Genomic DNA, 25,112 nt, shown 5'->3' on the forward strand with positions numbered 1-25,112 from the left:
TAAGTATGTGACTTCAGGCCAGTCAGTTTCTAGACTGAGTTTTCAGTGTTTACAATCAGCTGGTAAGAGATTTCACAAGCCACCACAAAGTGATTCTGAAAACATAAGTTTGCCTCTCATGCTTCATGGAGCACAGCTAGGTCCCATCCAGTGAAGATAAAGACTACAGGTACCAGCCCACTGTGGGCTTTATGGGGTCAGAGGGTTTAGTCTCTGTCAGGACAGTCATTAAATTGGCTGTCACAAAAATAATCTGTCATTCATAAATAATGACAGATCATCTCAGGGGTGGAGGGTGATTTTCCCAGATCAGTTTTCGAACAGGTCTTTCAAAAGCCTCCTGGGGGGTACCCGATAGCACGATTGAGACTGTGCTGCTACAGGTTATATAAAATTAGACAGTGCGCTTCATCTCACACATTCCTTGTTGATATGTGCACGGGAACCTCCAAGTACAGGCAAAACCCCTATCAAACTCGAGAGACCTATGGAACTTTCTCTGTGGAAGTGCCGGTTTGCTCACTAAAACCAGAGGTCTTGCTGGATGCGGGCTGAGGCAGGCGATGCCGTGCGGCCAGGGTCCAGACGTCCGGCAGGGCTGAAGGGAAAAGCAGGGCCTGACCGCACCCAGCGCACCCCGGTCCACAGCCCCGACTCGGTTGCTCGCCGCTCGGCCGCGTTGGGTCCGACGGGCGCGGATGCGGCGCCGCCCCGCCGGCGCTGCCTGAGGGAGCCGCTCGCTGTCACTTTCCCTCTTCCCCACGCGCCGCCCCCTGCCCTCCCCCGCGCCCGCCGCCGGCGCTGCCCCGTCCCTCAGCGCCGAGCGCTCCCCGCCGGCAGCAGGCAGGGCAGGGCAGAGCGGAGAGGAGCGGAGCGGCGCGGAGCGGAGCGGGCAGGACAGAGCCAGGCTGGGCAGGGCCGGGCTGGGCAGGGCCGCCCGCCCGCTCCTCGGCATGGCCGGGCGCTGAGCGGCGCCCGCCGACCCGGCTCGGCTCGGCTCAGCACGGCTCGGCTCTGTCCCGCCGAGGGTCTCGGCGCCCAGCCACCCGCTCTCCTCGCCAATGGTCCAGAGCGACATGTCCAAATCGCCTCCCAGCCCGGCGCAGGAGGTGCAGATGGAGCTGCTGGACAACCCCCTGCCCGCGGCGGCGGCAGCGCAGGTACCGCGGGGCTCGGCCGGGGCGGCGGCGGCAGCGGGGCGGGGGCGCGGAGCAGGGCGGCGGGGCTGCCGGAGCTCCCCGTCCTTCAACTTCGGTCACCGCCGTCGGAAAAGTTTGACGGCTCCCCTAAGACGCCCGAAACCCCTGTTTCGCCCCCACCCTCAAATGCTGTTTAATTACATACATGGGATGCTCTGTGCCGTAGAAGCATCGTAAGTCAAAAGAACCTTGCGGTTGTTTGGAGGATGAATATGTAAGAATACGTTGCTGTTAAGCTGCTCTTCTGTACACGTATTGCTCGCAGGCTACGGCTATTCTTCCCTGCTCCAGTAACCTGTTGTTTCTGTACCTGATGCTTACCACACACAGCTGAAACCTCCTTCGTCTGTTCCACGGGCTGGTGACAGTCTGTAGGTGAGGGAAGGCGATTCACGCCAGTAGTTCATGAGGAATTTTGGGGAGGCTGAAGGTGTTGAGCATGCTGCAGATTTAAGCTGCTCGATTTCCGTGCAGAAGGTGGTTGTATCATCATCTCAGAAATTTTAACAACTCAGTTCATGTGCACAGTGTTCAGGTGGATGTGTGATGAGAAGGAGGCAGGGTAAGGCACACTTAGTAAAGACTTTATAATTTGAAAGGTTGTTTCTGTTTAATATATGAATGTTGCATAATCTTCGAGTTTGCAATAGTTGGCTACAAAGACTTCAGAGTGCTGTTTTTAAACCCAGTAAAAGGGTGGTAAAATCTGATTGTGTGCATTTCAGATTACAGACGTGCATGGTCTTGTTAGGACAGAGGTTTTTTCCCTTTGGGGTGCAGTTTTTACTGCTGCTGCCAAAGCTATCTCTGATGCCTTGTTTGAGAAGGTGGACCAGCTTCATCCCAGAAGTGCTGGATTGACAGAGGAAAATGCTGTCAGTCTGTCAGCAGTCTTGGTGATTGATCTTACCCAGGCCTGGTGACAGCGGAACAAAATCCAGGCACTGAAGCAGAGACTAGGTGAAACTAAAGAAGTGTCTCTTTGGATGTGAATTTGTCTGTAGCCTCCAAGCACAGAACAGACATTTCAGTAGGGCCATATGCTTTGCCAGCTTCTCTCGAAGCAGTGGCAAGGGAGCTAATTTCTGACCTACAAATCTCCGCCTTTTTATATCTTTTCAGCCCTAAGCATAGGATCAGCAACTGTCAAATCATATGGTGCCTCTCTGCTGTGGACAAATGTCAAATACTGATCATAAAATCGATTTCTCACCCCTTCTTTTTACCAGGCTTAAAGAACCTCTGTTTAGAGAGGAAGAATAGTTTGCTAACACCCACATTATTTATGTTTCAGGCAATGCATTTATGTTCTGTTTTATAAAACAGGTTTCTGAACATTCACAGACAAAAAGATTCACTTTTTAAGACAGTAATAATGCAGCTTTTTGGCTCAGGGATGATTTTAAGTTTTTGGAATCAAAGTCATCAGTCAGAACAGGAATCATCTTCTCAATATGTACTTGTTTTAGTCATACATAAACCTTTGGTGTAGAGGAAATAAGATTATGGAAACAAAAGAGCCCTTTGTCTGTATAATAATACAAGTTAATTACTTAGCAAGCACTGCATTTAGAGACAATTATTTTGATTTGGATCTTTGTTCCATGAACATTTTTAAAAAATCTATATTGTAAAATCTTGCTGCTTTAGAACACACTCCCAGAGAAGGGAGGCTTAATGAGGACATGTGAATCATCAAGTAGATTGCCTGCAGGTACTTCAGTTATGTGTACCACTATCTTTTTCACTAAGATACTTGAATATCAATCCTAGAAACATTTCCTGCCAAATGATCTGTCAGGAAAAAAAAAAACAACTACCCAGCACGCGAGCTTATGGAGTGATGTCACTCCTAAAAGTGTTCATTCTGAAGTGCTTCTTCTGGGAATTATGCTTTAGTGAAGTATTATTGAAGAGCTTTTGTAGAGTTGTACCAAGTATCAGCACTTCTCTTATACAAGAATTTTACTTTTGCTGAGATTTCTCTTAACCTATCCTGACATCCTGGTCAATATCTTGGATTGTGCCTGTCCATCCATTTTGGCCAAACTTGTCACCACGTGGCAGAGGAGTGAATGTAGTTAGCACTCTAGAAGTAGTTCACTTAAAAGGTAGTTAAAGATGTGAAATATTGTCATACAGCATCTGTGTAAAATCTATTTCTTATTTTCATAATGCATTTTCCTAACAAGATCTGCAAACCGAATAAAATCTCTTTGGGTGCTGATCATGACAGTAATACTGTATTTTTTCCTGGGAACTTCTTTGCAATTGTGACAAGATATTGGTGTATTTTTCTGTATTGCCTAAAATTCTGTGGCTTTTAGGTCCACATTACTGTAGAAACATAGTCCTAGTTATATATAGTTCAGTGTGATCTTGGTCTTAGATGGAGTTGCAATATAGTTTCAGATGTCCAGTTTTTTCCAGGCAAATCTGCATGCTAACAGTTACACTGTGGACTTATTCACAATGTCCAGGTATATGTCAGTGCAAAGTGGTAGTTTTAGGTGTGGCCCTTTTGTAATAAAATCAGCATTTGGTTTTATGAAATCGTAAAAGAAGCAAACTGTTCAAATGTATCAGTGTTTGGTGATCAGTTTTTTGTTTTTTGTTTTTTTTTAATCAACTGCAATCTTCTTTTTAGTTCTTTATTTCAAGAACCCCTTTATTTTAGGAATCCAAATTAGTAGAATATTCAGTTTAAAAATTTTAATTAACCCAGATACTAGTCTGATTTTTTTATAATACAACATAGCATATTAATGTCTTTCATGGTAACTCTTAGTCTCTCTTCTTTTTTCCCCTCCCTCCCTCCCATGTAATTTTCTTATGATCCTACTTCAAAGTCCCTCAGTCCTCAAAAATCATTAGATTCAATTTCTATTGCTGTTTTCTCATCGTAAAGCTTCCTGTGCTGTGCATTAGGGAACGTCATAGCAAATCAGATGAGTAAATTACACAAAGATTTTTCAAAGAAAACATAATGAAAACTTCTATCAAGCAACTACAGACTACCTTGTGGAGGGAGAAGGTATCTTACACTGGATGAATTCTTTCCTATTCCTCATTATTTTCCTTCTGTTCTTTTTCTTGCCTGCTTATGCATCATCTGTCAGTGCACGTCCTAACAACCTGACACATTTTAAGTGAAAGCAATTCTCTTCTTGATTGTTTTCTTCAGCTCTTTCACCTGCATTTAGATTTCCTCTGTTACATGGTACTGTTAAGTGCTTCTGCCTTCCAAGTCTAAAGGTTTCATCATCCCTGGAGTGCTTGGCTTGTTTTCCAGCTTGCATTGCTGAGGGTAAACTGAATGCATGAGGCTAGGGGACAGGCTTGTTCAGTTTTCCTTCTGTATCAACTATGATTGATGTTAAGGTGAGTTTTAGAGTCATGTGCATGTGATGATTCCAGAAAATCAGCTTAGTTACAGGCCCTTACTCTGGCTGTTGTCCTTCCTGAGTTTCCAGCTACCTTCTCAGTTGCATAGCACCATCTCTTCACTGCCTGTCTTGTGGTAATGAGGAATGGAAAGAACATCCAGAGATTTATTCTCAGCAGATTAATCACACTGCTCTCTGCTGCTTTCAGCTGAGTTGATTTATCACAATTCATACTGTGTTTACCTGTTCTTCAAACAAACATTTTGCAACCATGTATTTCCCAGTACTGACTTGGAAGAATACTTTGTAAGCCATAAACGAACAAAATTGATATCCCTTTGCTTACTTAATAATAACAATACCCATTCATTATAGAGGTATGGAAGGTTTTACTCTCCTCTGGCAGCATCCCTAGAAGCCAGATCCAATGTGGCAGCAATTCAGTGGAGCATATACAAATGAAGAAGAGATAAAATCCAGTTCCATTCATTGGACTTCCTCATGGCCCTCAGCAAGGGGTAGTGCTTTCTCTTCAGATGTGGTAATCTCCTTTCAGTGTCGTATTCCTTACTGACAAAAATAAATTTTAATACTCCGTCACTGAAGAAGGCCTTTCAGGTTTCAGCTATTACTTTTCCGATGATTCTCCTCTGCTCTTTGGGGGTTTTTTCCATTACCCTGTACTCAAGCAGTGAAAGGTGATTTTGCATACTCACCTCTTCCAAAGATATTTTCCACTTGGGTATTATACATTATCAGCATAAATGGGATATAGTAGTTGTTCTTTGCATTATCCTAGAGTGTAAAATCCCTCTGAAACAGTTCAGCGCTTTCAGTCCTAACTTATTTGTGTATCTGGTAACCATCTTCTAGAGGCAATCTCTGGTTTTGTCTTGTTTTGTCTGTACAGATGAAAAGTTCCTGTGCTATTCCAAGGCTGGAGTCTCAGTTACTTTTCTTCTGCTTCTTTTACTCAGTTCTTTCCTGTGCCAGGATAGCAGACTTTATAAATCAAGGAACCTGCCTCCAAGGGCTTGCCTTGGTCTCTGTCCTCAGGGTAGCAGACCCTTAGCAGAGGGAAGCTGCCTCATAGTTGGCTGTTGGTCCTGCAGGCATCCTTCTGTCACAGTCGGATTTCTTTCTGTTTGCTTGTGTCAGTGAAGTACAGAAATCTGTGGAGAGCAGGTGGGGAGGTATAGGCACGTGGCCTACAACTATAGTTGCCAGTTTTAAAAGGCTGCAGGAGGCACAGTGGGGTTTGGGCATGAGCTTCAGAACCTTCTGCTGTTGTGTGCTCCTGTTTTGCTGAGTTGGGAGCTGACATCTTCATCACTGGCATTACAAATAGATGTGCAGCAGGTTTGCGCCGAGGTGGGTTTCCAAGCCACTGGGGAGGAGGAGAGCCAGCCAAGTTCCCAGATTCTTGTCTGGCAGGTGGAAACTGCCAGATGACCTGGTCTGAGGCCAGGGTGAGAGCACTGGGAGATGGCTTACAAGTATAGGAACTGGTGAGAATAGGGCTGTTTCTAGATGCAGTGTTGGCAAGGCTTTATCACAGGCCAGCAGAAAAGAGCATCTAAGATTTAACCATTACAGATTGCTCGGCAGAAATTAGTTTTCTTTCCTTTTAATGGGGAAAAAGAAGCATCCGTCAAATACTTATTTATGTATTATATTTGCAAGTTTTGAGAAGTAAATTATTTGTGGAGGCTTAAGGTTTTTTGTTTGGATGGATTTTTGTTTTGGTGTCAGTGTAGGATTTTATAAATGACTGTGAAATGGACTTTGCAGACTCATCCCTGTAGCTTGCGTGAACTTGATGACTGTATATGGAGATCCTCAATTTGATAGGATTCCTGATAGGAAGTCCTGTTATTTCTGAGTTTTGTCCCAATAGCAAATGTTACTTGTTTGGAAAAATCCAGGTTTTGAGACCTAAGCTGGGGATTCTTTTCTGCTATGGTAACATGAGTCTGTGCTCCTCAGGCAACTTCTTTGCTGAGGGTATGTCACAGAGCAGAGTGCCTGTCACAGGACTGCCCTGATGTTGACCATGTAGGGTGACTCAAAACCCCGCCCCTGAGGTGGAGGCAAGCCAGGATACATTGCTGTATCCTACCTTGCCTTCTTGCCCTCATTCCCGTCATGGAAGGGAGCTGGGGAGTAGTGGGGAGCACATCACCAAGGTCTGTGTACATCTCCCAGCCCTTGGCTGTGTGGTCAGAAGCCTCTACTCCTTTAAGAGATTAGTATGATTTCTTATTCATGTCTTTTTCTGTTGGGTGAGGGTGGAGGTGGCTGCAGCTATGCAGCTGATGCTGGAGGGTATCATTTCTGAGTGGTGGCAAGCCTGGCCAGTGGCCAGAGAGGGCCCAGGGGGCCTGACCCACAGGAACATTTGTTGCCTTGTTGTAAGGAATTGCTTAAAGTAGCAGTGACTGTTCTTTTAAGGAGAGGATGGAGCTGGGTGTGTATATTCTGCACTGTCCTGACATGCTATTCTGGGTATGGAACATGTACATCTTTAAATATTTTTGAAGCTTTTGCATATGGAGAAATACTTAGTGCATTTTTGCGTTTCTGACCTTCTAGCAATTCCCTAATCCTTCAGGGGGTCACTTTTTACCTTTAGGTGTTCTTTTGATTTTTGCAGTTACATCCGAGATGATTTAAGATTCGTTGTAGCTCTGAAATTTTATTTTCTGGTTTTGTTTTCTCCAGTTTATTTCTTGCATCTTTGTTTGGGGACCTGACTTGGTGTCAGTGACTCTACTGCCTAAATCATCTGTGCCCTTCCTTCATGAGACCAGTTTTTAAGGGTTTACTTCTGCCACCTGCCATCAGTCTCAATGACTGGTGCTATTTTACCTGTGACAGATAGGTAAAGTTCAGACTCATCCTTTTTATAGTCCTCACCACTGCTTTGCTATAAAATACCATTAGAGTAGTTACTGGTGAAGGGCATTTTAAGACTCTCACTGAAGATCAGTTCCCTGGTTGTAGATAGTTGGGAGTTTTAAATGTTTTATATTTCCTCTTCCAGATGATAGTATTTTGCCTACAGGGATAAACTATGCCTTCTGCTTGTCATGTGTGTTACAGGATTAAATGTTACAGATGCATGTTTTTTATGTGTTGAGACAGAACCTCATTAAAATTAAAGGATTTCACTGAGCAGCATTGATCTCGTCTGTTTACAATAACAAGTAATTGTATATAAAACTGTTAATTATCAGAAAACTGCTATGTATGCCTTTAATGCTTCATATGATTCCCACATTTCATTTGATTACATGGGTTGAATAAAGGTTGTACAATATACTTTCTAATCAGAGTTGGAAAGCAGAGTCTTTCTTTGCTTTGTTAAGACTTGGTTGATGAAATGTTTTTTACAAAACTACCTTAGTTTGTTTTTGGTTTTGGTTTGTGGGTTTTTTTTGGTAAGGTTTCATGTTGTTTTCCAGGTATTTTATGAATCTTTAGAACATAAATGTGTGTATTTTATTTTTCGTCTCTGGCAACTCAGCCAATTTTAAAAGAATTTCACACATCTGACTAATAAACGAAGCTACACTTTTGGTCTTGTAAACACATGTATACGTAACTTTATGTTTGTGTAAGATGTTCTGCTAAAATCCATGAGAACATTACTGTCAGCAAACTTTTTATATAAACAGGCTTGTTCACAGGGCTGGAGTCAGTTGTATTCAGATCAGCTGGGGAAAATTATGGTGTGCCAACCCTGCCCTGCTGGGTTTTGAGGTTGCCACCACTGGGCACTGGAGACATCACAGGGGTGCTGAGGCATTTGCTCTCTGGTAGTTGTTCTGTTAGGTACAGCTACCATATAGGTTAAGAACACTGCCCCGTGTTGCTGCTTTTACTGGCCAATGTCCTCATGTCGTGATTCAGCCCTTTATTTTTAGCTACCTAATTGCAGCCAACTGCTGCACAGAACACAGATAAGGGATTGAATTTTAGCATGAAAATCACAGTAACATATTGGGGAAAAATGTTCTTTTTTTTTTTTTCTGAGAATTGAAAGTACCTGATAGATCATTACTTTTTTTCTTTTTTTGGTCAAAGGCCTCCTTCTCGCATTAAGATCTTATGGAAAAAATACACAGGCATTTCTGACTGTGGGAATAAGCTGGAAAGGTGTGGAAGACAAAGGTAGTCCCTGATTAGCATCGTTTAAAATAATGAGAAGAGTCATCATATCCCAGTTTTCCCACATACCAAAGTTGTCCCCCTTTTCTCTGACTGAAAATTGGTCTGTGCAAAGAGGCAGGTGTGAAACTGACTCTGCCTACAATCTGTAGCCACGGCCTGCCATCATGTCAATAGGTTTTTTTGTGTTTAAAGTTAGTATGTAGCTTATGCTTCTAAATAGTTTTCACTTACAGAACACTAGAACAAAAATGTGCATTTTGCTGTGCACAAAAATCCTCCTCAAACTGAAGAATCAAGGTGAGTTTCAGCCTGAGCTGCATCTGCTGTGATGTTGCCAGAAATAAATGCTTTTAGTCATTGCTACACAGATAAAATGCATACTTCTCTATCTGTGCTTGTAACATGTTCTTTTTCTGCTCTTATCTGTTTTATCCTTATCACTCTGGACTCAGTCCCTCTTTTGCCTTTCTCATAATTTTTTGTATTCTCAAACTGAGCACTATGATACTTCAAATAAAATAAATATTGTAGAAACTGGAGACAAATACAAAAAATGTGACTGTGAAAGAGCATATGTGTACATTTTTTTAATTATCTCCTTGGGAATTACACAATATTGTACTGTACACCATTTATGAAATTGCCTAGTTAGTGTGATCCTCATGTAGATGCATTATATGCTTTATAAATGTTAGAAATTCTTCATTTTTTTGTAAGTATATTTCTATATTCTTCCACAAAAATTGTAGGAAAGGAGTTCAGAATGTTTGTGGGTAGCCACAGTCTGTTAACTCAATAGGAACCATTCATAACAGGTAAATTTTGATCTAAAGATGTTGTTTTATTTGTAGAATACTGCTGTGTATTTACTGTACTTTTTGTGTATTTTAAGTACTTTAATATTATATTAGGTGGAAGAGTATATTAATTATGTTAGGTGGAAAAAGATGGTTCTGATAGAACTGTCTATTATAACTGGAAAATATTTTTAACAATTTTCTTGTAACAGTGGTTCTAATCTACTAATTCTTACTGATCTAGGAAGACCATTCTATTACCAAAAAATTCTTCTATTATAAAAGACTCCTTTTAGAAATGCAACCATGTAAAACTATTCCTGATTGAAATTTAATTTTGTACTTTAAGACCTGCTGGGTTACTGTCCTAGACTCATCAGAAAGTCCTATTTTCACCCCCATAATGTGCAGCATGCTGTTTTTGTTATAGTTCTACCCTGACCAGCACATGTAGAATCAGTTGGGGTGCCCTTCAGAAATTTCTTACATGGCTGTTTTGCGGTTTAGAAGAAATCATATGAGCTTGGAAAAATGTCTTTTCCATAAATCTACTTTTTGGGGGATACAACATTGCTTTGTTGTAGGTCATTGTTAGGTTAGTGACAAAACAGATGCTACTTTTACTGAGGGTGCGTGTCCAGCTGACAGAACTGTTGTTTCTTGAGTCATCCTTTCTAAAAGATTGGTATATTAGATTTCAACCAGTGCTCCAAACTCGCCCAGAATCAACACAGATACAGTTTGAGATTGTTCTCTTGCATCTTGTGGAGGCATCTTACCTGGATTTGTCAAATGATCTGAAGTTAGTAGTGGCTCTCTGTTGTCGTCCTCAGATACTCTTAGATTGCAAAATATTCATCATACTTACCATATGTGTTACTGATAAGAACAGCACTCAGATTTTGAAGAAACAATATTAAAAATCTGCCAGTATGAGATTTTAAGTGTTTCAGCCTGCACTGGAGCCCACTCTCCCTTACTATGAGAACCAGTAAACTCAGGCCCAATGCTCTGAAGTTGCCCAGCCCAGAGGTGGTGTTGTGGCACAGTTTACAGTCTACACAGTTTGAACTCATTTACACAGAAATAAGTGGTTGCAAATAACATAGTTTTGAACCATTTCTTTTTTTTTTCCTTTCAACTTATTGTAAAGATATTTATTGATGATCCACATTCAATGCACAGAGCAAATAGCTTTTTGTGGACACATGCCTGCATTTGCTTTGTTTCTAAACCATGATTTTATGTGTTTCTAAACCATAGTTTCAAAGTTTTGTTTCAGCCAACTGTAGCTTTCTCTTAATGTCTCTTTAAATTCCTAGTAGATAAAAATGATGCCTTTGCTTTTTAGTTGCGTATTATCCCTTACCAAGTTATAAATATAGTCCTTTTTTATTGTTATACTGCTTTTACTTTCTTGAACTTACTGTAAAAAATTATTATTGTGAAATCTCCCTCAGTTGTAAGATTGTGTCTCAATCAACAAGTTGTTTTTCACTTCTTGTCATTTAATGTTCCCTCAGCTGACTTTGCTCGTAGCTGTGCTGTACTGGAGACTGCTCCAGTGCCTCCTGTCCTACCTTGTTTATTTAAACTAGCTGCACAACAAACTGTACTTTTTAATCACTGTGACTTGGATGAATAATTCTACATCTCTGTGAGTCTATAAATGCTTTTCGAAACCCAAATGTGAAAAAACCCCAACAACAGCAAAACATTTAGGGCTCAATTGACTGAGCTTGGTGAGCACTTGCACACACATCCCATCAGTTACTTACTGAATATGTGCTTATTGATTGGCACAAAGCTGATAATCTGAATCCCTGCTAGCCTAGGAGACACAGGAAACTTTCTTTGCAACACAAACTAATGCTGTAATGCTGTAATGCTGTTTCTCTAATCTGTGTTTTCTTCTTTTTTTTTTTTTTTTAAACAGTCTTACGGTAAAGGGGCAAGAAGGAAAAACAGATTTAAAGGATCAGATGGGAGTACATCTTCTGACACTACCTCCAACAGTTTCGTACGCCAGGTATGAGTTTTTCAGCTTGTGAAAGACTGGATGGCTTGCTGGTGTAAATGTTCAAAACGTAATTTTAAATTTTTTTTTGGTAAGTTGTCTAATCAGAGTGATGCTGTAGTCTGAAAAATAGCAGAAGTCTCTTCTGGCACAATGAAAAATATTTGGTTGCTATTGTTTTGATCTTGGCATAAAAATACTTTTTCTTTTCTCATTCATTTCCATGTATAGTAGTCATCCTTATTTTTGTTACTCTAATGCCATCAGGTGATTAAAGCTGGAGGAGGAGACAGAGTCTGATGGAAGTGCCTAAAGTGTCACCACGTGGAAGAAAAAATCAAAACCCTAACAATCCTCAGGGTTTTCCTGCTTAAAATAGTGCTGCATGAGGCAGTGTTAACCTAGACACTTTCCTCCCACATCCCAGTGTTATTTTAAGGCAGGGTTGGAGGGAAAATCCCTGGCAGCATTTGTCCCCATTGCACCGATGCTGGAAAGAGCCTCTAGAAGATGGGGTGGTGTTGTAGGCTCCCGTGCCCTGGTGTCTGTGTGACTCCTTCAAAGGGAGAGATCCTAGTGGAACATCATGGGGATCCCAGATCAGTGTGGGTGCTTGGAGGACAGCTCCATCTGGCCAGGAGAGGCTATCTGGAAGTGTATCCAGAGTCCAGCGTGGCTGTGGCTGCAGGACAGTGCTGCTGAGACTGTGCTTTTGAGGGTGTGTGTCAATGGGCGTGTGGCTGACAAGTTGGAGAGCAGAAATGGTACCCAAAGCACCCACAGTGACCAAGCCTGTGCAGAGTCTGAAACAGAGTTCTTCATGCCCAGCTGATTTAAGCCACGGTATTGTCAGTGCAGACTTCGCCATCTTTTTCAGAGAGGTTCTGGAATTTGGGAGCTTTCATAGCAGAGTTTTTTGTTTTACCATAAGCAGGCATCACACCTCCTTCTCTACTGGCTTGTTTTGCATGTTCCTTCATCCCCAAACATTTAATGACTCCAGGGATGTTGCATTGATTGTATCAGTACACATCTTCTGTTTACAAAATTGTTCGACTTTGTCCTGCTATAATTGTATTGGTAGGTTTTGTGGTAGGCTGTGGATTTGATAAAGTCAGGCCCTTATTACATTTCTGTGTCAGTTGGACATAGACATGAAATATTAATTGATCATGGGCATGGCAGTAAACAATATCAAGGTGGAAACCCTGGATCAAGTAAATTACTTGTTTGGGATATTTTGTCCTGTCTTAAAATACTGTGAAAAAATCCAGTCCCAGTAGTGGTTGAGAGTAGCAAAAGGATCTCCCATTTCCAAGGAATCTTTGTAAGGAATTCTGTGTTGCTGTTTTCCTTAGCTCCTTGTGGATATTCAATTCAGCCTGGAACATTTTTAGCAGAGTATGAGTGTTTATTTTACACCAGCTGCACATGCTTCTTTGCCTTTCTTGTTTACCTAAAAGAAATCTGAAGTTAGTTTCAAGTATATCCTCTTGCTCCTCTTGTCATGGTGGGGAGCAGGGAAAGGAGGATCCACAAGGAGGTGGATCATCAAAAAAGTAGTGATGTTGAGGTGGGCTTGTGTAGTCATTGGAGATCTGGTTGTCTCTACAGACTGTGAGCCACGATTTATCAAATCTCCAAAACTAGCATAGAAAGCAGGGTTGGTGAGCTGTAGTCTAAGTGTGTCTATATCTTTCTGAGGGTTCTAAAGGGAGTGTGACTTCAAGTGCAGATTTTACAGAAGAAATAAATCAAAATCCCTGAAATAAATCAAAATTTAGTAGTTATTTGAGTGATGTAATACAAATGATTAAAAGGTGAATAGGCTTCTGTGAAAAATCAGAGATTTCATAGATAGCTGAAGCAAAACTCAGTTTTGAAATGCTATTGTCACTGAAGATAATGACGGGATGTTAATGGATAAATGAATTAATGAATAAATACATTATGTGAAATTATCCAGAGTAAATTACAAAAAAATCCCCACAAAACATTCCTAGCAAGTAATGTACAGGCAGAGCTGTTCAAGATGTAGCAGATAAAAGAGAGAAATGCCTCTTCACAGTTGCTGCTGAGAGGTTTGTGTCAGAACTTGGATTGTGCCTTCAACAGGCTTTCCTGCTCTGATTCTTCTCCTGGGACAGTTTGGTTTCTCTTGCACTAAGGAAGAATTGCCACCGACATGACCAGGGTGCCCAGTGCTCCAGGTATTAAACAGAATGGGGGCAGTTTTCTGCTGGCTCAGCTGCTGTGCCCTCCCCAGAAACCCTCTTGGTCTACATATTGTTTGTCTCTGGCTATCTGGCAGGATATTTTACATGGTATAAATGAGAATAATTGATTTGCAATAACCATTTATTTGTAGGGGAAAAAGTAAATCCATTAACTTTTGTGTTTCTCCAAGATGGATGAAAATTGCAGAAAAGCAGGGCAGACATATGAATTTAAACCATATAGACTCAATGATGTTCATTTCTTGTTATTTTATTTTAGTGCTATCTTAAAACCAGGAAGTCAGTTCTTCCTTAAAAAGGGATTTGTGGAGTTATTTGACAGTGGTTTTGATCTAGACATGGGATATACACAACCTGTTTGTTTCAGCAATGCTTATGATGCCTATAGCTGCCTTTTGTTTCTCCAACCTCCTTTCCCTCTCTGGGTTCCTGTTTCCTTTCCCATTTAGTTCTTAACTTGTCCCGCAACTTTTATGTGCATCTCTACAAGTACTCCCCTCTGCACTGAAGAAGGAATCCTGGGATTGTCCTGAGCATTTGTCACTAAGATCTGTCTGCATTCCTCATAAGGAAGAAAGAATGTTTGGAAGGAAGGTGTCATATTTAGCTGGCCTGTCCTTAAGCTGTGGGAGCTCTGAGAGGTGTGCAGATTCTTGTCATAAGCATCGATGGACAGTGGGTATTTCCTAGCAGAGAAATATATTGTGGCTGGACAAAAAAAGACAAATATATTTAGTCCTAAGGAAATGTTATGCACATTGAAGGCAATTGAGGTTTTTGGCAAGAGCAAGGAGATAGGATTCAGTCTTTTGAATCCACAGAGCTGCTGGGCATTTAAGTTAAAGCTGCTGCAGGAGGGAGGGACTTCATGTCTGTTGCTAACACAGATAAAGCATTATTGTTTGTGTTTTAGTATTTCCTTAAGGACATACTCCAGTATATACCTGGCAGCTTTCCTGCTATGCATACCACATGCTACAGTAATAAAAATAATGCCAACTTTGTTCTCTCTCCTTCAAATGAAACCAAGTAACATTCAAATTGCTTGAAAACTCCTGCTGTTATATAAGAAGAATGAAATGTGCTCTGCACAGCCCTGTGTGCTATGATCTTTTCCATTTAAATCTGTTTTGTGGAGTGCTGAAGTAGAGCAGAGCAATCTATCCAGTATTGTTTCTAACGTGTATAAAAGAAGGCTTAAACTGGAGCAAGAGCATCTGTATACAATATAAAAATTAAAACCCCATTCTCTTCAATCCAGTTAAAGCTCCTTTGTGCTGTGAATTTTATGTATTGATATAGATTTTTATTTTAATTTTTACTTGTGACGCTATAAAAGCTACGAGATTTTAGGGTAATGTTTTGGATCATGTTCTATTTGTTTGTTACAAAAAAAAATGTTTGTTTAGCTTTCTCTCCAGCATATTATTGATGATATTTGAGCTTAAGAAAATAACAACAATTTGTCTTTCTTTTTATTTGGTAGCAGCTAGTGCTTGTCTTTTCAATAGCAGGAGAGGGAAATTTTTTCCTCTCTGTTTTCTTGTGAAGTTGTATTGGCAATTAAGCTGTGTGTTTGAAAAGCAGAAGCATCACTGCACACCAGTCAGCTCCTAACTGAATATAATCAGTTGTCTTTAGGGAGCTAAAGGACATTGTGTTATATAGTTTTCATCATCTTTTTTGAGCTTTGGAATGATAAGCAGCTTGTTCTTAGAGTTAGTTATGAAAGAATGAATTGGATCTGATCTCTAGTTGTTGCCATTTTGACTGATGCTTGGTAATGATTTTGTTCCCGAGGGTTTCTTCAAAATACGGATCAGACAAAATAGTTTGCACATGACACTATGGCACTTCCCAGGAACATTATTTTGAGCAAATTGCATGTTCTGATAGCATTACATATTTTGTGGTTGTGCTTTGGACCTGTCTTTGTCAAGGTTTTATTTTAAATCATAATGATTAATCACAGAGGCAGAATAAGTTGTTGGGATTTTTATGTATTGCAAAGGCAGATTAGATTGTGAGATAGGCTGTTGTCTATGGACCAGCTTACAGAAATATTTAAGGTTTTACAAATCTGTTTTTTTTCCTTTAAATATTGGCTTGATGCCTGTTATACTGTGTTCACTCAAAAACACAGCTATAAATAATTATGTAGGGAATTCATTATTCTACTACTTTCCCATAAGGACGTTTGCCTAGCTGTGTAATTACCTATTGAATTTTATGAATGGTAGAACTAAGATTTTCTCTAAAAACAAATTTGAAAATACTGACTTAGTTTTGCTCATAAACATGCCTCTTAATCTTGATTTCAGCAGAGAACTGGGCAATGTCAGAAGTGTATTCCTCTTCTTTTAATTGTGTTTTTTCTTCCAGATGTAGAGCTTAGCTTTGATTTTTAATTTTTTTTTTCCTTTTTGTGAGGGGAAGAGCTTATGTATTCAGCTCATAGATGCAGCCTTCCAGTGAAGTTATGCATTTACAGGCTGAGCCACAAAGAGCTGTGTAGAGTGGGCACAGATATTAGCTTTGGTCTTCACGCCTGGTACTAAACAATCTTAGGCTGAAAACCTGCCACTTTTCCCTGCTAGGACTATTCCTGCTTCTTGAAGACATATGTGAACAAGATTGTGTCTAGCCAGAAAATCTAAATAAATAATTAAAAATAGGGCTCATTTGCCAATTAATATATTCTTACATCCTTTGTGTGTCTTAAATTATGAGACTTATTTTGCTCGTAGAGGAAAAAGGAGCTTTTCAGACTTGCCATTAGCCTTTGCCCATAACAAAATGAGGTACGTGAGGCACTTTTAGAGGTATTGTGCAAATACTGATTGTAAGACATAAAAATATATACCTACTGCTCAGCTTAATTTTCTCATCTCCTATTTCTGATGCAAATGTCTGGGGTTGTTTTGTTAGGTTCAGATTTTTTCTGGTCTCCTTCTGCAGATTTCACTGAAAGCCACAGCAGTGATGCTTGTGGCCTGCGCTTGCTACTGTGGTTGCACTGAAGCCTTACACCAGTGATACATTCTAGAACGTCTGCTTATTTGAAACACATTAAAACTGTTATTTCATGGGGAATTGATAGAATTGTGGTGCTCTCTGTTTTTCACCATAAACTGTAAGTTATTGAAAGAAATGCATTGCACTTGGATAAAGCCACCTTACAGTGAAGTTGGCATGTGGAGTATGATGTCTGTACTGCTCTGTTCTTCTGGTGTTAGTGGAAGGAACCAAACTTTCCTCTGAAGGCCAATGTGTGACTTTAAATCATGGGCAGGCAGTGTAGTTTAGGGTGACCTGCTGTTTGTACTGAGCAGTGTGAATCAGTTTTTAGTCAGATCGAGTGAGACTGCCTTTATTGTGATCCTACTCTAGGAGTAGTACTAGTATGGGAAAGCAACTGGTTTTCTATGTATTTCTTGTTGTATGAAGTATACCAAGTTCACAGCAGGGGTGAAGAACTTAGAGCAGTGCAGGGATTCATAAGAATATGTCAGTTCAGCTGTTGATGTAGAGTTTCATTTATGGCTCATAAACGAATAAATGAATTGTTCTCAGTTCCTCAGTCATGTGGTAAAAAGCAGTTAGATGGGGAGTGGGAGGAGGACAGCTTTTAAAAGAGGCCTGGATTGGGAGCATGGGGCTGGAGGAAGGGGGAGGGGGGAAAGGGACTTTCCCTTGGCAGTTGTGGAGCTGCAGACATGGGGGAAAAAAAATAACATTAGGCTCATTGAACTATAGATTTCCTTGGCTGTAGTAAGAGCTTGAAAAGTCTCCTTTTTTGGCCTGGAGAGAATAGAACAGATGCCCCTATAAAGTATGGGATTTTGGCAGGCATGACTGGAGGGGAGATGGCTGAGAAAAACCCAGCAGAAAGGAAGTTCATTTGTGGACTTCAGTTCTTTCATGGGCCCTTTTTTGCCTCAAATGGTTTCTAAGAATAGAAATCAAAATGTTGCCATGTGTTTAAAAAAACTCCACACACCCTCTAACCAAAACAAACAGGCAAAACATCATAATGCTCTTCTTACTTGCATTTACACTTCTTGTAGCAGGGTAAGAGAAAATTACTGTGGAGGGGGGACAAAACTAAATGTAATCCTTTATTAAAAACGGAAGGGTAGGAGCTCTCTTTGTAGCCTCGAATGGGTGTACATGTTTGATGTTACTCTGCATGCTGCTGAAGTCAACCCATCCTTTTCCAAGCAGCAGTGGAAATTTTGAAGATGGGCCTCATTTCTGATGTCTGCTGAGATGATTGCCAGCGTTGCTTTGGAGTTTGCTGAGTTGATGGGTGGGTGTTGAGAGGTGTCTGAGAGGTTATATGAGGCCTGCTGGGAGAGAACAAGGGAGATGCAAGCCCTGAATGTGGGTGGGTGGCATCCCTGGGGGTGGCAGCTGTTGAACCTCCTCCTTTGACATTCCCATTGCTGCTGTCTTGACTGCTGGCTGTGTGCTTCTCTGGGTCTGTGAGGGAGAGGAGGAATGGGGCTTTCCAGTTGCTCAGTTTCTGCCACAGCCTGCACTCAATCAAGTTTGGCAGCATCCGATGCATCATTTTGTAGCAGGACATTCAAAAGGTGTGGCAGGACTTGTGCATCGCTGAGCCCCAGAGGGTTTCAGCTAGTGACAGAGCTGCCTCCATGCAGAGGAGGAGGGGCAGGAGGCAAGGGCTTAACTGTTGGGGCAGGCAGAGATGTGAGGGGGTTTTAAGCATTTAGTCAAACTGATGAAGGTAAAGAATGATCTTTGCAACTTTGCTAAAGATACAATTGGAGACTCTTCCATCATAGTGGATGGCATATGGAATGAGCAGAAAGCCTAAACACTGAGTTAGGCTTAAGCCTTTCTCTTTGTCCAAATATCTTTATAACTGGTGATTGCTCTCTGACAGTCTCCATCTTTCAGTGTTGTTCTAATCAAAGTGGACTTGCAAGAGCTGAACCTCTCAAAAGCCTTGCAGCTTATTGCCTGTATTTGCTGCTCTCTTGCATGGGGTATAGCAGTAGCTCCAAGAAAAAACTACGCAGATGTAAACAGTTAAGATCAAAATTAGGAATAGGATTGAATGAGAATCAAGTGTTTTGTTTTATTTTGTCCCCTGATAATATTTCTCCCAGAAAATTCAGTGTGGTTTCTAGTTCTTGTGTGCAGCATTGTCTTAATAAATTTGTGGTGAGATGCAAGGTTTATTATATGCTATCATAGATGTCTTCTAGTTATAGTAAGAATAGACATACAAAGTATCTGCAATGGAACAAGGTTTCTGATGCATATATTTATAGCTAATGCAGACACTGTAAAAAATGTTTTATGAAGATAAATGCAGTATTTTTACAACTTTTTCTTATGGGCCTGTCTAGTTGGAAATTTTTTAACAAGGTCTTAAAATATGGGGGTTCTTTTTAGATGTGACATGTTTTAAGTCACTTGCAAAATTCAGTTTATAATTACATGTAAGTGCATCATAAACAATTTCTTAGTTCCTGAAGTATTTTTTGTAATTTTCAATATTGCATTGATTTTCAGGGTTTGCATTTATGCTGTGTGGTTTTGATTGGGAACAAACGCCTAACAAAAGGGAACAGTTTGATCCTCTGTAAAGCAAATATCATCTTCTGCTCCAAAACACAAGCGATTCATAGGAAAATAACTGCTGGTTGGCCAATGTGCAGCAAGCTGCTTCAGTTTCTCTCCATCGTGAAGATGAACTGCTCCCAGTCGCTGGCAGGACTCGGGGAGTAAAGAAAGATCCTTTGCAATTAACCAGGGGGTGTTACTGACTCTTTTGTCTTTCACGATACTCCACCAGTACACACCTGCTCCAACTCAGGAGTGCTTAGTTTTGTCCCTCACTAAATAGATACACTGCAAAAGATATGTGCCATTTCTGTTCAATTAGTCACAAAATTGCCAGTTTTATGGGCAGTTGCAGCAGAGAGCTGTCTTCTCTTGGGCTATGTGTTTAGACAGTACTTCCAGCACTGATTATATGTTCCTGTAGACTTGAGTGTTGCTTTTTTTTGTGTGATCTCACTCAGATTTTGCTGGAATACTAGGTTCATTGAAAAGATTGGTGCTCCAATACTTTTAAACTTAATTGTAAGTCTTCTCAGGAATTTACAATAAAGTTTTTTTTTGTTATCAAATTGTAGAGTGACATCCACATGAGCGCAATTAGTGAGTGTTGTTTCTACTGATGGTCACATAATATTTTAGTTCCTGAATATGACTGGCCTAAAAAGAGTAGGACCTGAAGCAGTCCTAGGTATATAAAAAACTTCCTTAAAATCTGATATTGTAGAATATATGAATTATTTTTCTTCTGCCAAAGAAAGTCATTAATAATGCTCTTGAGATGTGCAGCATTCATTCTAAGCACCACATAAACCTGTAGTCCCCTATGTGTTAAATGGCCTTCATCAGATGGTTTACTAAGAGGATAATCAGGTCTTGGATAGGAAAGAGAACTTTTTCCTGCAGACAGGTGGGGAACTGAAAGAGGGGAGGATGGATGAAGTGAAAAGGAGAAATATATTTATATATGCCTTTGATATGCTTCCTCCTATTGTCTCCACTGGTGTTTTTGAGTTTTCAGTTGTTTTGCAGATTGAACCTGGGGAGTCTGTTACAGGGTGAAAACTAGCCTTCTCTTTTATGCCATATCACCTTTAATTGCTGTGTCTTTTATTTTAGAAATACAGCTTTAAGCCATGGTTGATCAGATGGCTCTCAAAAGTGTCCTTATCAGATCCTGCTTTTGTGGAGACTGAGCTGAAGGCGGAAGTCATTGTTCCTGTAGAAACAGCAGTGAAGCATTGCTAGTTGGGTTTATTTTTCCTACAAATGGTGAAAAGTATAGCATATGATCAGTAATCTCCCCTTAATACTTTTCTAAAAACATGTTATTGCATGTGTAGTTCTCTGAAAAATCAATTATTCTTTGTCCAGCTTCTTTGACCTTACTTATTTTTGAAGAATTCTTTTGAAAACAGTAATGTGTCAAGGAAATGTTTGTTTATAATAAGCAAAGATTAAATACTGTTTCGACCTTGTCCTTGAAATAATTGCTGAGAAAATTGCCAGAGTTAGTAATAGAGTTTAATCAGGACTTGGTTGGTTTTATACATCTCTTTCCAATGTTAGCTACAATTTATCCATCATCTGCCATTTAAACTGAAGTGGAAATAAGATGCTTTCCTAAACTGCTTGTATTGTTAAATAAAATGCTGAAATAATATGTTAAAGTAAAACCTCCCATGCTTAGGAGAAATAGTGTTTGCTCAAACTCCATAAGCAGTTTGAACATATTGAAGGTTAAAATGTGTAAAATCTTCAAGTTCCTGTTACTATCTGAGAACAGTGAACAGTATTTAAAATGCTACTAAAACATGACAAAGAAATGAAAGCACATCAATAGATTTGACCAATTATGCTGCTAATATACTTTAAAATCTGAATGTAGAAAATTATTCAACACTTTACACAATAAATAAGTGTGATGATAAAGTATGGTGTTGAGATAAAGCCTTGGAATGAGATGACACAGCCAAGGGAAAGAGAGACAGCATCATTCTGAGGCCCAAGAAGCAGTGATTCATTGGAGATAGTCTGGGAGAATTGGCAGTGTGCCATGTGCTTTTTTAATGGAAACAACTTCTCTCTGGAAGGTTTAAGCTTTTTTTTTCTAGTCTTACTGATTAATTGCTTGTAAGCAAGAGCTCCTTAGAACAATGCTTGAATTTTTTGCACAGTGCTCAGCCTCTATATGATATTTATTTTAGAAAGATTCCTGGTTGTTTGAAGTACACAGGAGTATCACATTTTATCTTGCAAATATTTCCTACTCAGAGTTCAACTCACAATTTACTTAATTTAGTCCCATTATATGCTTAAAAATCAATGTGGTAAAATCCTGTTTAACACAGGATTTGGGATTTGATTTGCTGTTCCTTCAATCAGAAATCTGCTTTCTACTGTGGCAAAATCCATTACATCAGCCCAGAGCTCAATCCTTACACGGCACTCAGAAAATCCTTTGGTCTCCTGTGACATGTGATGTCACTCCCTCTTTGTTATCCTTCACCCTCGTATTGTATTTTCTCGCAAAGCCGGGTCAGCTAAATCTAGGGTTTATTTCCAGCATGCATCAAATGTACATCATCTGGAGAATGTCCTATTAGTTCTTAATTTTTTTAATGGTAAATGGAGCCCAAAACCGCTGGAAAATGTGTATTTTTGATGCTACATGTCCTGTTTATAGCTATGGTTGTTTGATTGTTGATGTGGCCACTTGTGGGTGGCTTACATTTAGCTAGGAGTTCCTAATAGCCAGGGGAAATGAAGAGATGAAATAATAATGAAACCCACTGTTGCAGTGCTTGCTTCATTAAATAAAAGAAAGTTCATCCATGGGAACAAGCAGGGTTTGAGATAGTATGATTTTGGGAGATGTCCTTTTATCAACACTGCAAAGCAAAAGCCCCAGCCCCACTTCCAGAGGGAGTCTGTCCTCTCTGATGGTTCCCTTGGGGTTGCTCTGAAATGGATCTATTTGTACTGTGCTTCTGACTAAATACTGCAGCATATTGTTCAGGAGGTGGCATTGATCTTTTCCATTTTTCTAATTTTTGTACTGTAAAGTACTAACCTGTTTAGACTTGCCAGTTCTGTTGGTTCTGCAGGCTGTTTGCAAATACAGACCTTGGCCAGATGAAATTATTATCTCTGCTGTTTCCAAGACATTTTTAATTTTCCCCCATTGGAAAATTTGTAGTCCATCAGCTTAAAATTCTGGATCAATTTACGCATCCAAAAAGAAGAGTCCTTGATTTAGACATTGAATGACCTCCTCTTATTGCCTGAATATTTGGTAGATGGACTTGGGGGAAATCCTATTCCTAGGCTGTAAAAAACTTAAACAGAAAGTTTCTAGGCAGACTTTCTTGGCAGCATACATAAGATTTTATTTTTCACGTTAGGAAAGTTGACTGTATTTGTAAGACTGGCATTATTCATGGTTTTTCAGAACACATTCTTGAAGTCAAGCAGCTGCAATTTACAGTTAATCTGGCAAACATTTACCTTTGCTTACTCTGAGTGTCACTCAGGGATTTTTCTCTGCTAGCTCTTTATAAGGCTTTTTGAAAGGTCTCACTGATGTGGTACTGCCAGCTGTGGAGCAAGGCCATAACTTGGTCTTATTTGTACTAATGGACTTCCCTTTCAAGTCTGTTTAACTGTGTATGCATAACTAAATTTTTCTGTGAAACTGGTATTTTAGTCAACATTCAAGAGTTGGAAATACAACTTCCTTTATATTTCCAGGAAGACAGGATCTGCCTGAAAATACATCATTAGTTTTATTATGTAGGCTATCCCAAACCAGAGCACCATGAAAATCTGAGATGTGTATAAACCCCATCTCTGCCAACTTGGGAAAGGGCTTTTCATTGTTTTGCACTTGGCTGGCAGGAATTTTGTCAGCCACGGGAGCAAGGAGACACCCTCAGATGAGAGGGTGAGCTGCCGGAGAGGCATTTGCCAATGGTGTAGCTACCAAACTGCGCTGTGCTGGTTTGCTGGGCCAGTGAGGCTGCACAGGCTGCTCAGGTGTGATGGGGGGAGGGATTTGGATGCTGTGTCCTGGCAGGTGTCCTCTCCAGCCCCAGGTGGCATTGCTCCAGTGCTGCTTTGGGTCAAGTGCTGCATGCTGCTTCTTAGCCACAGAGGGCTATAGGAATGGTCATGTGGATTTTTGCTATGTACAGTACAGCCCGTGGCTGAAGAGTGTGGCTGAAGTCCTTATCATGCCAAAAGCCATCAAACTTAGATGCTTTAGTCCCTCTGTGGGAAGCCCCTGGGTTTGGAGCACATGCAATGTGCAGCATGGCAAGAAGAGATGCATGTAAACACCATTGCCTTTTTCCTCACCCCCCTACATTGTAATTTCCTTGGAAGGAAACAGTTTGTGAGGAGGCCCAACCTTCTGTGTTCCAGAAGTTTCTGGATTTGGGCAATGGCTGGACCATTTTCTCCCTGTGACTGCTGGACATTTCTTCCACAGGTTGACACCTGTCTCATTGGCATGGATGACCCCAGCTGCTAACAGGAGACTTCAAATCCTGTTTTGAAAAATGCTTTGACAAAACATATACCGAAAATTGTGATGTCAGCAGGTGTTAAGTATGAGATAGGTCAGGAAGCAGACAGAAATGGAAATGAAGGTACTCTGTCAGCACAGGGAAGAATTCCCAGCCTTTGTAAGCAGAAAACCCAAAATACCAGGGTAAACAAAGGGAAATTTTCCCCCTGTGGCTACAAACATTTTACAGGGCCCATTTGCTGTATAGAATATTCTAGGGATTTCAGAATAGAACCAATTTATCAGATTGCTAGCAGTCTGTTGTTTGTTAGGTCTCTAGGCACCATAAATGAGGGTGACTGAGGCATTTGGATAAATGTTGTTTGCTCCTTATATGGTATATCATTGCCATTTAAGAGAGTATCTATTAATTACTATCCACTTTGAAAACTTGTCTGTTTTTTCATGAGAAGGTTTGGTACAATTTGAACTATTCTATTTTAGAATCCTTTTTCCATTGCTTGTGTCTTGATTTTCTTAAGAGAAGAGGAGAACCTGGTACACAGTCTCTGTTGCTTAGCTTGTTTTGGTTGCCTCCAGTGGATGCTGTCGGCATTAGGCAGGGAGGAAAGTGCATTTTGAGCTCTCACCCAAGCTAGCAGCATTCTTGTGTGTGCTTGATAGTTGTGGAGACAGACTGTCTCTTCCAGAAGTTGATTTGTATTGCCTAAATTAGTTTTGTGCTCTGAAATACTCTCCAGAAGAAGGAATTGTAGTCCCACTGAGTACAGGGGGAACATCAGGGAACTGGTTTTCTCATTTAGCTGCCTGTGGTTGGTGGCTGTGAATAGTCTCTTTTGCTCATACCTGTGTCTGACGCTCAGGCTTTCTTCTCGGCTGATGTTTCTAGAGCTGTTTAGCATTAATAGCACCTCTTTAGCTATTGAGCACAGATTCAGCACACATTGCTACAGTGCTTTCTGTGTCTATACATCTTATTTCAATGGAAACCTTTTGCATCTGTTCTAATCATATGTTCTAATACCTGTGGGGTGTAGAATACAGCAGCACATAAGCTGTTTTTAATTTTATTGCTGTTCTGCATTTAGGAGTGACTCATTGCTTTGGAGACTGAGTTGATAAAAAATTTGCACATCTCATTAATCTAATACTGTAATTCCCAAAAAACATTACACTGAAAAAG

The 25,112-nt window shown here is 40.5% G+C and overlaps 1 protein-coding gene across 11 annotated transcripts in view; it reads left to right on the forward strand.

The window, feature by feature from the left end:
• Window positions 1-905: 905 nt before the first annotated feature.
• CACNB2 (calcium voltage-gated channel auxiliary subunit beta 2) overlaps window positions 906-25,112 on the forward strand; it is a 245,920-nt gene continuing 221,713 nt past the window's right edge. For 4 of the 11 annotated variants that reach the window (XM_039550043.1, XM_039550046.1, XM_039550045.1 and 1 more), the window contains exons 1-2: window positions 906-1,160; window positions 11,492-11,584. In XM_039550043.1, the coding sequence (XP_039405977.1) occupies window positions 1,062-1,160; window positions 11,492-11,584 (192 nt within the window). In that variant the 5' untranslated portion in view covers window positions 906-1,061. The remainder of the gene's footprint in view (window positions 1,161-11,491; window positions 11,585-25,112) is intronic. The other 7 variants (XM_039550029.1, XM_039550036.1, XM_039550033.1 and 4 more) reach the window with 6 other exon arrangements.

This window comes from Corvus cornix, chromosome 2 (genome assembly GCF_000738735.6).
Source record: "Corvus cornix cornix isolate S_Up_H32 chromosome 2, ASM73873v5, whole genome shotgun sequence".
NCBI lineage: Eukaryota > Metazoa > Chordata > Aves > Passeriformes > Corvidae > Corvus > Corvus cornix.